Genomic DNA, 15,133 nt, shown 5'->3' with positions numbered 1-15,133 from the left:
AAAAGCTCCACATTACCTTCAAATAGACAACCTCATCATTACGATTGATCCAAGATGTCTTCTTTCTTTCCTTCAAAGAAGGATTTTATATCTTTCACAAAAAATTCCATCAGCAAAGCAAAAGTAAAGGGAGTTTTTTTTATCCCTTCAATTATAAAACTTATGAGAGATCAAGATTTTGATTAACTATTAAGTTAAGAGAAATGACAAATGCAATAAATGATGTTGTTACACTATTTTTAGGAAAACAAAAAGGTTTTAGAACAAATTTATTGGCACAAGTCTCTTGATTGCAATGCCTGTAAAAATCTTCCTTCATTTTCATTTGCAATTTTTCCCATAATATCATGAAGTAATAAGTGAACAACATGGCAAATGATTTCATAAGATATCTACAATTAAAAAGGATTACAGAGAGAAATGGAACACAATGTCGGCTAACTATTGCTGGAAATTGAAGAAAGACAATTCTGAACCAGCTTGAAGCCGAAAAGAAAATCCATGGCTAAGAAATTTTATAAATGCATTTATTAAATGTTAGATTTTATGTGATAAGTTATTTTTCTGTCAAAACAAAAAACAGAGCAATTTTTTTATATAACCAGATATGGTGACAAAATTATAAGCATATATTTGAAAACAGAAAAAAAAAAGAGGGAAAGAGTGGTGGAAAAGACTATTCTTTTTGGTCTTTTGCCCTTTTCTTTTGTGGTAAGAAAAGAGTTCAGATATTTCAATCAGATAATTAGATAAAATGTAAATTAAAATTGCACAATACTTTAATAATATCAAGAGAAAAACAATAATAATACCAATAATAAAAATTAACTTATAACAAAACAAACAAAAAAAAAAAAAACAACTTTTATAAAATATTTATTCAATACTTTTTCAAACATATTCTTGATTTTAAAACAATTTTATATTCCTAAACTATAAAAAAGCAATTTGCTTGAAAAAACAAACAAACAAAATAAAAACATAAAAATACAGTCACATGCATTCACATGCTTGAAGCATTAAAAGTTAGTGCTGTACCAAATATTTTTTCAGTTTATTATCTGACCAGATAATAAATGAAAAAAGCCAAATGAAGTACATCACTAATTAAAACTTTTTTACAACTGAAAAAGAAGAAAAGAAAAAAGGATATTACAGGATGACTTTCACATCACTGTACAGTTTTTCTAAATCAGCAATTTCTTTTCGAATGGCTGCTTCATTTTCAATCATCTTGAGCTACAAAGCATGTACACAAATAAAAAGCATGTACACAAATACAAAAACATTTAAAAAAAAAAAGAAAAATGAAACAAAAGTAAACTTATTAAAGTTTGAAAACAATTTTATTTTTATTTCATTGTTGGTTAATAATAAAATCATTTTCTAACAAAAAAAAATTTTATGTAAACAATTTGTTAGCTTTTTAACTACAAATGGCAACTATTTATGAAAATTATTTTCCACACCTGTGTCTTTTCTAAATTTACTCCCTCTTCTTTCATTTTCTTTGCCTTGAGAATTTTTTCAAGTTTTTTTTTAGCTTTTATAAGATCTTTGTCTTCTATTGATTTGTTAGCAGACTCTTTTTGCATGTTTTCTTGCTCCGAAGCTTGGCGCATTGTGTTTCTTTGAAGAGATTCTTCTAGCTCTTCTTCATTTAGAAAAGGACTTGTGAACAAAAGATAAGGCTTAGTTTTAGCTTGCTTTTTAGAAAGGTTTATAAGGTAAAAAAATAATACAAATAAATTATAAACAGTACCTTAGTCCAGCATTCAGATCTTGAAGTACCCATATGTCTTGGCGCAGTTTGGTAGCAAGCTTATGGTCCTCCACAAAAGTAAAACAAAAATGCAATATTATTATTATGTTTTTATTATGTTTTAAATGAAATAAACCATAAATTAAAATATATGGCTAAACTAATAAGTTACAAGCATTGGGATTTTTAAACTAATAAGTTACAACTGTTAAGATTCTTTCCAATTATCCGGCCCAATAATAATAATTATGTTAATCTTTAAATGAGACATATCATACTGCAATTGTATTGCAGCATAATCTATATATCTTTGTACTTTTCTAGCATTTTTCCATAAACAACTTTAAGAGTCAAAAATAACAAATGAGTCATTTCACTGCTTGACATTTCTCATAACTATTCATAATTACCGGGATGCCAGTTTGAATTCATATGACCTTATTGATGCAAAATAATCTAGTAAGAGAATTTTTAAGGGAATCACTAATTATTTTCTCAGCTGATGTTTATTACTTTAAACGAACCTAGGACATCTCACAGTGGGAGATTTTTCAGAATTATAGGAATTAATTGATCCAAAAAATGTTTTAGAAACATTTAAGGTTAAGGTAAAATTTTATTAGTTTAACCGTTTAAATGATAAAATAAATGTTTTTTACCTAATTTAATATAAGAAAAGGACTATTTTTCAATCATAATGAATTGGTCTAAGCTCAGACTATAATTTTAAAATTTGTGACTTTATAAATCTTTATACAATCAACAGATTTTAAGTATTATAAAAAGCTGCCTGCATTAGTTTAAAGTATAATAGTATAAGAAATGTAAATTATATACAGTGCGTAGTTCTTTTGTTTTGTTGATGTGAAGCATAGAACATATATATGTGAAGCATATATATATATAGAACATATATATAGTGCTCTCTGCTTTGTGAGACCTTTGTCCTTAAAGTACAATCTGTCAGAATTTATGCATTTGGACTTAAAATAAATCTATTCCTACATATGGTACTTTGGTTAGTAAATGTGTAACCTTGATGACAAGATGCTTTAAAAAGTTTTTATAAGAACATTTTCGGTTATTCTATCGATAAGGAAAATACATATCATAAAACCTGAAGAAAATTAAATTTCGAACTCCTTTTACCCCAGCTTCTTTAGCTTGCTGAAGTTCTTCTTTTAATTGTTCAATAGGATCTTTCTTCTTCCTTTCGGACTCTTTAACGTTAGCTGTGGAGTCATTAACGCTAGTTGTGGTATCATTAACGTTAGTTGTGGAAGCAGATGCCGCTTTTTCCTTCTTTTTTTTTTCCCTTCGTTTGTGGTTTTTCTCACCGGAACTTTGGGGCATTTTTTTTATGTTTCTTTATGAATATGTATTTCTAGCGCTCAAATGCCTGAGAAGGCTGACAGTGAACAACATTTGTATTTATAATCTCTAATGGTCCGTACTACAAGATTTTTTAGGAGTCAATTCAAAGCTCGAATAGATACATAATTCTGAATTGTATTTATAATTTCTAATGGTCCGCACTACAAGATTTTTTAGGAGACAATTCAAAGCTCGAATAGATACCTAATTCTGAACGGTTTGCATTAACCAGGTAATTACTTGGGTAAGTTACCCGGGTAAAGTTAAGAATTCAGGTAAATCCCATTCAAGAACATTTAATTTTTTTGAAAAAAAATTTTATCACTGAAATTTACTTGAACAAAAATTAATTAAAAATACCGTCATAAATAAAAATCACCTTTAATTAGGCCAACCCATATAAGATCTATAAACCTGTAATATTTGGCATCGAGTGAATTGAGTATTTCTCAGTTTAACATTGAAAAATTATAAGTGGTCATGGAAACAACTGATATTCAATAGTTTTTTGGGTCTCCTTTTATTTCTCGAATGGGACCTACAGTCACTGTAGTGCTACTAATTTTTTAGTAGCTTCAGTTGGGATGGTATTCCATTCTTTTTCAATGACGGGTTTTTAGGTCATTTATTTTCGATTCAAGTAATTCTATTGGTGTTCATTCAAATCTGGAGGTTAAGCTGGCTATTGCTTAAGACCTCTTATAGGGTGCTTTGGGTTATTGTCATTGTTAGAAAATAAAATTGAATTCAATACTCGATTATTGAGCCAATGTAGATTCTGTTCGAAGATTCCTTTTTGACTTATTGGTTTATTTTTCGATTAATGAAAATTTCCATTTGTTACACAGATATTCCACTACAAGCTCTTTTACCTCGTTTTAGCTTGCAAGGTTGCATGCGAGCGTACATTCTCAAAGTTGAAGCTTGCTAAAACAAAAACCAGAGACACTAAGAAACTTGGAGGTATTTTATTTTAATGGGTTTGTCATTTTAGTGTTAAAAATAAATCATCGCCTATAAAAACTCAGGGCCTAGTTAAAAAGTACGCTATGTAAAAAATGTTTGAAAAAGTTACCAAAAAAAACACGTTTTTTGCACAAAAAATGCACGCGCTTAAAAGACCGTCTAATTACATGGAAGCATGATTCGTTCCAATTTAATTCTTTGACTTTGAGGGTGTAATTCTTTACAAGCTTAAATCCCCTTTATTGGCAAAAAAAAGATATAAATATTTTTTTAAAAAATAACAACTTTACTGTTGGTTACAACTCCTAATTCTTTCTAGTACTCCTCTAGCTCCCCTAAAAAAACTCACTTTCAGTAATCCGAATAAAAACTTTGCGAATATTTTCATACATATTATAGCTATAATAACTTATTGGAGGTTTTCTTTCGTAAAATATGGGCAATTCCATTTTTAACTTACGTTACACGCGCAACAACTTTATTAAATATTTGCATATTTAAACTTTAAATTAAATTTTTAGCTGATTTTTATGAAAGCTGTCAGTCTAAAGAATAAAACAAGCTAAAAAGTTTTGAGTCTGGCTAAAAGAGGGCGAATTTATTACCGAAAATGCCACTTAACTTACGTTACGCAGAAAACAAGGTAAAAAAAGTGTTGCAACTTTTAGGTCGAATATTTGCGAACAATTAATCCGGATCGTGTTAGAAATTTTTACAAGATGTTGAGAATTCAATACTAATTACAATGATAAAAAAAAAAATTATCAGAGGTGACCGGCAAAGAAAGATATACTTGTTTTCTTGATACTAGGTTTTTAACTTACGTTACATCACTTACGTTACCTTGCGATTATTTTCGTGGAACTTTTATATCTATTATTTCGCGATAGATTTTTTAGAGTTAAGTAACAAAAGAACGGCAGTTGTATTAAAACTCATTCATTCAAAGTAATTAACAAAAGTAATTTTCAATAACTGGTGACTCTCTACTGACAGATTTTTTTGTAGATATTAATAAAGTTTTTAAATTGTTAACACTTATTTTCCGAAGCGCAAGAGCAACTTAAAAAATTACATTTGGTATGACAACTTTATTAATTTTTATTGAGTTATTCAAATAAGAAAATGTTACAGTTATTCGAAAATTTTACTTACGCTTATAATTTTTATGTGCCCGCTTAATTTTTTAAAATGCTGCTAACTATTTACTCTCCCCTGCTGAATAAACGGGAGGGGGTGGGGGTCTTAATAAACAGGAGGGTCGGAAACTTTTCTAAAATCTAATAAACTTTAATAATAACGTTTAATAAAACGGGAAGGTCAAAGTTTTAAAAAGCTTAAAATATTTTTATTGGTTGGTTGTTCATATTTTCATCTAATATTGAGAGAAACTTTTTCTCAAAGTAAAAAAATAAGAAAATATTTTATATTGCTTCAAAATTATTAAACGGGGGGGTGGGGGTGGGGGGGTCCTAATAAGCTCCGAGGATTCGGAAAAAAATTAAAGAATTAATAAACGTCCCCTCTTGTTTATTCGGCTGGCGAGAGTACATTAAAATCTTTTAAAAAGATTTTGACGCTAAAACTGCTCGAACAACTTTGAAAACACCAAAGTGGATGGAATCAAAATATTTAATTTCATTTAGTTTCAATAACGTGAAAAAAGGTTTGCTTGCTGTTGGTTGTTTTGTGTTATTATTATTATTTTTTTTGGGGGGGGTGTGTGTGTGTGTGTGTGTGCTGAAATATGCGACATACTTTTAATGAGAGAGGGGTGCATGTATATCTGATCGTTTGTGACAGGAGGCAGGGGTTAAAATTGACAAATATTGGGTGACATACTTTAAGGACGCCCCCTTAATTCCATTTACAAACCATTTGTTTTAGGAAAACAAAAATATAAAGTGAATAAGAATATAATTTAAAATAAAAATGGTTACATCTTTTTATTTGTTTTAAATACTAAATACGTCACGGTGAAGTTTTTTCCGCTATGATCTGGCTCTTACCGACATAAAAGTAGTGGGATTTAGAGATATCTTTCACTTTTTTGGCTTGCTGGATAATTTGAGATAGTTTGAGTGCACAATTTCGCGCTGACTTTTCTTCCTCTGACAAATATAGAACTTTGACATTTATGTCTTGAATAGCATTCACAAAATCATTAGCTGATTGGATTTCAATTTTTCCAGACTTTACTCTGTTGGTTGCCAAACGTTTTACAGTAGCCCCAACGCCATCGACAACTCCTTTGCCGTGCATTGCTGCAAAAAAATGCCAAAATATTATTCTGTTAAATTTCTTTTCAAAGTGCATTATTGCGCTCATCACGACTTTATTTTTAAACTGCGATGTAGCATTATCGCTAAAAATGTGAATTTCTTGGGTATTAAATGAAATAAACTCCAATAACTTATCCAAATTTGCAATTAAGGAGGTCTTTGTGTGATCCAGAGAGTCAGATGCAATGGTGAAAGTTTTAAGATTTTTTTGCCAAATAGCTGCAGTTAAAAGAGAAATTTGATTTTGGCCATAGTGTGCTGCTTGAGGCTCATTCTGACTAAAACACTTAAAATTTTCTGCATAGTCAACCTGAATAGTAGCAACATTCAATGATGGATTCATGGATTTAGTAATGCTTAGTTTAAAACATTTAGATTGGTTACCCTTGATATTGGCATGAGTTGTGAATTTTTCTCTCATACTCATAATGTGAGCAATCAATTCTTTACCACTTCCAAACTTTTTAACTTTTTCGATTACAGCGTAACGCTTTTCATTTGGTTTCTGCCATTGGTACCAACTTGTTTCAAAGTTAAGGGGTTCAATGGTGGCCAGGAATTGCTGGAAAAACTTTAGATCTTTGCATTTGTTGCATTTGTTGTAGAAACAATCATTTAATGAGTCCTTACAAACAAAATTTTGAGACATATCTTTCCCAATTTTAATGTTAGACAACAGTAAACGATCAACTTTCACCAAGGAATCCAAAGCAAATCGCATATTTTCGTGGTAAGTACAAACGCATACATTATGAGGCAAATTTGCGATAGATCGAACGTTTACTGGTCGTAATTCACAAAACCTGCTTAATCCAATCTTGATATCTAAGTGATCATGTTTAAAAAGTTGGTACGCTTCTTTCATGGTTAAAAGAAGGTGACGAACTTGGATCTTAATCTTCTTTCCATTTTCAATTACTGATACAAAGTCCCTAACATTTGGAGACAGTCGACTAATGTCATCTTCGCAGTAGAACCTTTTTACTTTTATTTCTACTTCAGTTAAAGCTGGATTATTCACGCTATTTAATGGAAGAGTAGTTTCTTTGTTGAATGATCCATTCAGCAATGTGGCTAGGACTTCGTAACGTTGTGCGGGATCTTTGGGCAATGATTTCTGGACTTTCTTGAGCAATTTCCCTTTTGTTTGAACACTCATAATGGTAGAAAAATTAACTGTTTTTGCAGAATCTTTTTTTTTGATTTGATACTTTCGGACTCTTTCCTTTATTTTTTCTCTTTCTTTCATTTTTTTTTCCGGATCTTGTTTTATTCGTTGACGATGAGCTTTTTGGTGATCAGCATTCATATTTTTTTTCCGTTCGGAATCACGCTGGCGATAAGCAGCTTGATAAGTTTTAACTCTCTGTTTAGAACTTTTAGCCATTTTAAAATGCAAAGCAAATTTTGCTAAGTTTTGCTTGAATAACTTTTAATTAATCAAAACTTATTGGCGTATAAAGAATAAAAAAAAAAAACCTTTAGGGAATTGCGATGTAAAATAGTTTTCGTCTTTATAAACAACCGTAACTTTAAAATTTTTTGTTTTTTTCAAACCCCTTGGGAGTTGCGATGAAAATCGTTTTTTTTATGTTAAAAAACTTTACGAAAAAAGCGCTAAAACTTTTGGAAATAAATGTAGTTTTAACTTACGTTACACAAATTCAAAATGAAAATGTGCCTTAACTAAGCATCGTTATTCAAAAATCTTAATGTATATATATAAGATTTAATATTCTTTCACATATAATATTACAAAATTTAAGTTTTCAAATTAAATTTTCGAAAAAACAGAACTTGATCATGTTTTTGTTAACTTACGTTACATGAAAATTGCAAAAGTTATTTTATTATTTTTTTGAAATATATTTATCTTTTAAAGAAAAAAATCTGACCAACAAGAAATTGAACATCTTAGCTCCATTATCACTTTAAAATATTTCGGAATATACAAAAAAAATCATGAGTAAAATAACATTTTACAGTGGTACTTTTTTAACATGTATCAATGAGAAAAACCGTAACTTTCGGAGCCATAAAAATGACTTAAATACATTTATTTTAGAACTAAAGGTATATTTTAAATAAACTTTCATGTGTCTACATCAATATTCATTTGTTAAAAACTGACAAAAAAGAGTTTAAAATTTGACTACTTTTTCAGTTTCCGCCGTGGAATTGCCCATATGTTTAGGCTTTAGATGCAATTTTGGAACCTCCTTGATGAGGTTTACAAATAAATACCAAATCTAGTAAAAAAGATAGATAATGAATTCAATTTTTTTTTTATGAATCTATTTCATTCAGAAACTTTGCCTACGCCACTAACAGTATTACAAATGTGGAAAAAGACCTGTATTTCTTATTAGCTTGAAAACTGTGTCTGATTGAACTCTGCTCCTTACGCCGTTAAGGAAACCTAACAATTTTTTCCTCTGAATTCCAAACTATTAGGAAGGGAACATTAAACACCTTCCTCTATATTCAACACTCGTACATTATTTTTTTTGACTGAAACATTTCCCAGACCAAAGTTTGAAGCAAGGTGAATTTTTTTTTTCGAGTTTTTTTTTTTTTGTCATGTTTTTTTAATTGCCACATTTTCATATTTTTTTTTACCTCTGTCACTTTTGATACTGAAAGAGCACTTAACGAGCACGCATAAATTAAGTTCTTTTGATACGGAAAGAGCGTAAAGAGCACGTTAACGAGCACATAAATTAAGTTCTTTTATTTAATGCAAACTTTGCGCGGGACTTTATTTCATTTGAATACAATTGATAACTAAAGTTATTTACTTTTGCGAAAAACCCAAAACTTGGCGTTTTAAGTCTTTAGTAAACCTTTGATTTTAAACATTTTAACACGATAAAAGGGAAAACTTCTGAAATTGGACAACTAGTTTTCCCCCTGCAGTCTTCAATTATTAAAGAAAGAAATTGGATAATTATTTATAATTCCCTTTTTTTATGTATATAAAAAACATGTGCGATGAACTTTGCTATGTAAATGTATACTTATGAAACAAGTCTATTATCATTCCGCTAATTTATGAATTTATTTTGTGTTTCAAAATCAATATCAATATCAATATATATAAAGCTTTTTTTTTTAAGTTCTTTCTCTCTTTATGCAGAGCTTCTTGCCTAACAATATTACGATTATTTCAATTCGCTACATTTTGCTTTACCTGCAAAAGGTTTTAAAGATTAATTGTTATGTAATATGCACTATCTTTATAAAGAATTTTAAATATTAAAAATTCCTTTTTTCAAACTCCTGGTCGATTGACGTCTAATTGTAGCGCTTTTAAAAACACTTTAAAAAGTTGCGTACGAGGTGCAGGGAGCGCGCTGTTTGCAAGGGTTATTTAAAAGTAGAAAGTATTTCAAAACGTTTTTCAAGACTTTGAAATACTTTCTACTTTCTAACGTCTGTTTTTCGAAAGATATCTCTGCAAAAAATACTCAATTATTACTTTCTGTAAACTAGTATTAAAAATTTTTATATGGTGTTTAAAGTTTATATAAATTTTTTTTTTCACAATGTTTAAAATATTTGTAAAAATTTTTCCTTATTTCTGAAGACTCTGCATTGTACACGTCATTCAAAAGCGTGAATCGCGTTAAAAAGTACAGTCTATCTATTATTTAAGACGCAAGCTCACATTCTTCTTTACTAATAAAGTTTTTTTTTTGAAAAAAAAAAAAAAAAAGAAAAAAAAAAAGAAGCGCAAATCGTGCTGAAATTTCTTTGGTTTGTTTTTAACGAACGAGAAATATTTTGAGATAAAAACGTGACGAGTTTAAAAGGTTTGTATTTAAAATGGAGCTTATCACTCAAAAAAAACGCCTCATTCTGGGAGAATCTTTCTCATTATACGACACGATAGGCGATGGAAAAATTGAAATTGGACTTTTAGGTGAAGCTTTGAGAGGGCTTGGTCTAAATCCAACAGAAAGTGACGTACAAAAAATTGCCCGAGAGTTAGAATCAAGCGGAGCAAAACGCATTAGTTTCGAAGAGTTTTTTCCAATTTATCAATCGTTAGCTATCAGGGCTGAAAAAGACACAAGTAAGAAAAACAAGTCGGATTTTACAGAATGCTTTCGTTTGTTTGACAGAGATCATAATGGCACCATAGCCGCTGGTGAACTCCACCACGTTATGACAAGCTTAGGAGAAACATTAACTTCAGCGCAAATGGATCTTATTACGCAGGGACTAGAAGATAAAAACGGTATGATAAATATTGATGATCTTGTCTCAACAGTAATGGACGGTTAAGTCTCTAATGATGTATAAATATAATTTCGAATAATTAAGTTCTGAATTTCAGTCTTTATAACCTTAGTAGTTATTTAGGAAAGACTTTGAATGAATTCAAACTAAATACGTTGTATAGTATACCCCTTTCTTTTAAGTTCCAGTCCAGCAATCTTTAAAGCAAAGGCGGATATAGTATTAGTTAAACATTTGAACATAACAGAAAATGAATGAATTAAGTAATTGTTTGACTTCATCGTAAGCTTTCTCTAAATTCTGCGTTCTGTAAAGTATTAATTTTTGTTTGTGATTATATAGTTATGTAAAGAATAGTCGTAGAATTCCGGTTATAAACCCACCAAGTTTTAAATGAAATATCCTCCCGGTTACAAATACAAAGAAGAATTCAATCCTATTAACTCGAGGTTAATAGGAATCTTCTTTGTATTTGTAAAAAAATGTTCACAAATTATTGTTTAAATACCAACTTGGGTTAAACAATTGAAATTGGACTTTCGAGCGCAAAAAGTGGGCGTCTATGATCCTAAGTGTGCCAAACGTATTTGAATGCATTTGCAGTTCGTAAATAAATAGATATTTGCCCAATTCAACGATCAACAATACTGCTGCTACTGATGCCTTCAGAAAATTTTATGATTTGGGGCAAAAATTAAATGCAAAATCAGTTTTGAATGTTGACAAATCTGATATCAGAAAGAACTCTCTCTGTCGAGCGAATGATAAAGTGAAACTGATTTCTGATACCAAACATGTCAACATTCAAAGTGATTTACATATTTTTTGTTAACGAGAATAAAAAATGTTTGTAGATCAATAATAAAAAGACACATTATATATTTTAATTTAATTATGTTTGTATAAATGAGTAATAATTAAAAACCATGGAGTAGCTCAAAACTGGGACATAAGAAACTGAAAATAAAAATCAGAACGGGGAGAAGGAGGAATGAAGATGGTTTTGATGGCTTTTATCAAGTAAGGGTAGCAAGTTTTGGGTCTACAATCCTTAGAATTTCTGCTAATGTTGTGACCAAAACTAAAAATTATAACTTAACTAAAAAAAACCGTAACTAAAATTAGTCGACTAACTTTTTAGTCTAACTAAAATTAGTCGACTAAGAATTTAGTCTGACTGAAATTAGTTGACTATATTTTTAGTATAACTAAAGTTAGTCGACTGACATTTTAGTGTAACTAATATTAGTCAACTAATTTTGTAGTCTAACTGAATTTAGTCGACTAATTTTTTAATTTGCAAAAAATATATTGTTACCTTTTACCCAAAAAATGCTTTTTAAAAATCTTGTTATGCGTTAGTTGTGAAGTGGTTTGAGCGCCATGTTTTTAATTATAAATTGCTGTAAGTTACAATTTTTATCTGCAGGGCATCTATTTCAACGTTCGATTTTCAGAGTTTTTCAGGTTTTTGGAGAAAAGTTTGCGACATATACACCTGGAATTTTGTAATAAAACTTATCTAATTAGTCCCCCGTTATTATTAAGTACTTGTTTTAAATTTCAATGAAAAGCGGTTCAGATCTGGATTTTTTCAATTTCTAATTAAATTGAATTATAAATTATAAGACACATGTGAAATCAATTTATAAAAAAAAAATGGTGCCATGTTTTTGAAAGGTGTGTTATGTGGAGAAGCATTTTCGGATTTCCTTTTTATAATACCAGCAATGATTTTTTGAGGTAATAATACGTAATTTATTTCGTCCTACACTCATAAAAAAGCAGATATTTGCCTAACTCTTTCAATCTTAATGTGACAACAATAAGATTGAAACAGTTAGGCAATTAATGTTTTTTATTATTTCTATATTGTATAATTGAATATATATCTTGTTCTACTTTCTTTTAAAAATTATTCAAATTCTAATAATTAATTATTTTTTCGGTATAAAATATCAGCTGTTTTTGACGAAGTTGCTCAGCTAACAAACCAATTTTTATTTAGTTCAATAAAAGAAAATTCTTAAAAACAATTAATTTTAATGAATGTCTTTAAATTAATTTATTTGTCATAATTCATATGATGTTCATATAATTTCATGGTATAGGTTATTCAGTTTTTTTTAGCACTAAATCTTTTTTCAGTCAAGTAATTTTAGTTAAACTAAAAAGTTAGTCAACTAATTTTAGACTAAAATGTTAGTATACTAAATTTAGTAAGACTAAAAAGTTAGTCGACTAATTTTAGTTAGACTAAAACTAACCTTGACTCTTAATGAATAGTAGTGGAAGATGTTAAGCGTCTGCATATCGTTTCATTTCCGTATCGCTATCATTCGATATTAGAAAAAAAAAGTGTCATCGGAGTGTATCAAAATATCGTTAAAAAATTTTAACCGGTATTTAGTTAGTTTTAATCTCGGTACCGAATACCGAAATTCTAGTCATTCCGATGACATTTTTTTTCCAATATCATATTGGATTGCTAACGATACGGAAATGAAACGATATGCAGACGGTTAGAAGATATTTATTTGATGGTTAATAGGAAAATTTTCCTCCGCCATAAGATGGGATAAGAGGATAAGATTGGATGGGATTTTGTAATTTAACGTGAAATCTTAAATTTTACGTAAAACTTGTAATAAAAACTACTTTTAATACGAATACTATTTAGTTTATAGTCCTGCGTCTATAAATTCAAAATATTCATATTAAATTATTATTATTACTAGTATTATGGATTGAATCATTCTTATCGAATAGGAAACAACGAGTAGTGATTGAAAAATGCAAGGCAAATTGGGTTTGAATTTTGAGAAATGTAAAATAATACATTTTGGTGCGAGTAATAAAAGATATTCTTATTTCATAAAAAATGATGGTGAACTAAAAGAAATTGAAAAATCGACTCTCGAAAAAGATTTAGGTATATATATATCCAAGGATTTGAAATGGGAAGACAAGTAAGGAATGCTGCCAGTAAAGCAAACAATATGCTTGCAATATTTAATAATACTTTTAGGTATAAAGATAAGTACCTCATGAAAATGCTTTATTGCACCTACGTCAGACCTCATTTGGAGTTTGCGATTCAAGCTTGGAATCCTTATTATAAAAAATACATAAAAGAATTTGAAAAAGCTCAAAGAAGAGCAAATATATTGATACCAGAATTAAGACATCTGGGATATAATCAAAGACTAAAAATATTAGATTTAAAAATTTTAGAATTTCGAAGACTAAGAGATGACCTTATACAACAGTATAAATTATATAAAGGTTTTGAATCTATTTATATGAAGGGAGTCCAGATAAAAATGTATTCAATCAATACACCAGGTCCAGCATCCAATGATAGAGGTTATAAACATCGTGTTAGATTAGAGTTTGTTAAAAATTGTTAAAGTAGACAACACTTCTTTACAAACAAGGTTGTCTTTGGATGGAATAAATATACCGGAATCGGTAGTGGAGTCTACATCAATCAAAGAGTTTAAAACCAGACTTAAGCTGGTTGACTTGCAGATAATATTGAGTAAGAAAAACAGGTTGCAGCTAAGTTTTTAGACAACAATTGTGTTGCTTGCAAAGCATTTACCTATTCACAAAATAACTCTTCAACAAAAAATTTTGAATAATACACATCAGCTACCAGATATTCCATGTTCAAAGACCTGCAAATATTCTTCCAATTGAAATCAGAGCCAGTCCTCTTTGCCATATTTGATCATGTGATCTTGTGACAAGGGTGATCTCAGGTATAAATTAATCAGTTTTAAAGCAGAGAAACTTCTTTCTTCTGATACAGCTGAAAGTGTAAGGAGGCTGAAAGTGTAAGGAGGCTGAAAGTGTAGGGAGGAAATGCAGTGCGATGCTGTGATAACAGTACAACTCTAGAAACTGCTTACTGTAAGTATAGTTCAACATGTCTTGTGGACAGGAAGAGACATGGATGTGAAAGGTGTGGATGGTTGAATTGGCTTTCAAAGTTAAATCACCTGCTTCAATATCTTCAAAAGTTTTTTCAAGTATTTTGCACCTCTCTTGCAGCTTTTTGTGTCATGTTTTTCATGGAGAAGAGAAAACTGTACAGTCCATACACATATTCCATTTTTACAGAGCAATCAGACTTCTGAGGGTTGTGTCCAAAATGTTATACCAAATTAGAGTGCACAGAAAAAAACACACGGTGTCTTTGGCGAGGAGTGCAACTGCGCGAGTATTACCGAGTCACTTTAGTACAAATATGTGCTCGATAGTCAGGGGCACCCATCAGCTCGGGGCCCTGGGCAAATGTTCAGCTTGCCCACCATATCCCAACGACTCTTCACTCAACAAGTCCAACTAAAATTAAGCTGCTCTTTGTTTTCCCTCCTTTTCCTTTTTCTTCGCTGAGAGCTTCTTGTTTTCTATCAATCAACATGACATAACCCCACCACATGGTGCGTTAATTTAAGTTAAATTTCCAGTATCAAAAATTAATTTAAATTTTTGATGCTTT

General features: G+C 30.0%; 2 protein-coding genes and 1 pseudogene across 3 annotated transcripts; 2 read left to right on the top strand and 1 right to left on the bottom strand.

Annotated features, from left to right (window-relative positions):
* Positions 1-3: 3 nt before the first annotated feature.
* On the bottom strand, positions 4-3,204 carry LOC149884320 (uncharacterized). 2 transcript variants are annotated; one of them, XM_090098174.1, is made up of 5 exons: positions 2,912-3,204; positions 1,763-1,830; positions 1,470-1,671; positions 1,157-1,239; positions 4-70 (listed from the first exon to the last, which is right to left on the bottom strand). In XM_090098174.1, the coding sequence occupies exons 1-5, from the start codon at positions 3,113-3,115 to the stop codon at positions 19-21; spliced, it is 609 nt and encodes a 202-aa protein (XP_089954300.1). In that variant the 5' UTR covers positions 3,116-3,204; the 3' UTR covers positions 4-18. The 2 variants fall into 2 exon arrangements, with proteins under 2 accessions (XP_089954300.1, XP_089954301.1); XM_090098175.1 differs by lacking the exon at positions 4-70 and having other exon boundaries at positions 912-1,239; positions 2,912-3,203.
* A 6,875-nt stretch (positions 3,205-10,079) lies between these two features.
* Positions 10,080-10,717, top strand: LOC145185525 (myosin-2 essential light chain pseudogene; annotated as a pseudogene).
* Positions 10,718-13,583: 2,866 nt separating this feature from the next.
* LOC149884319 (uncharacterized) lies at positions 13,584-14,036 on the top strand. Its single transcript, XM_090098738.1, has one exon. The coding sequence runs from the start codon at positions 13,584-13,586 to the stop codon at positions 14,034-14,036; it is 453 nt and encodes a 150-aa protein (XP_089954864.1).
* The last annotated feature ends 1,097 nt before the right edge of the window (positions 14,037-15,133 follow it).

This window comes from Hydra viridissima, unplaced genomic scaffold (genome assembly GCF_058129835.1).
Source record: "Hydra viridissima isolate aposymbiotic clone 2 unplaced genomic scaffold, HvirCarnegie_v1 scaffold_9, whole genome shotgun sequence".
NCBI lineage: Eukaryota > Metazoa > Cnidaria > Hydrozoa > Anthoathecata > Hydridae > Hydra > Hydra viridissima.
The sequence above is the reverse complement of the archived record's forward strand: the minus strand, read 5'-3'. Positions and strand labels throughout refer to the sequence as shown.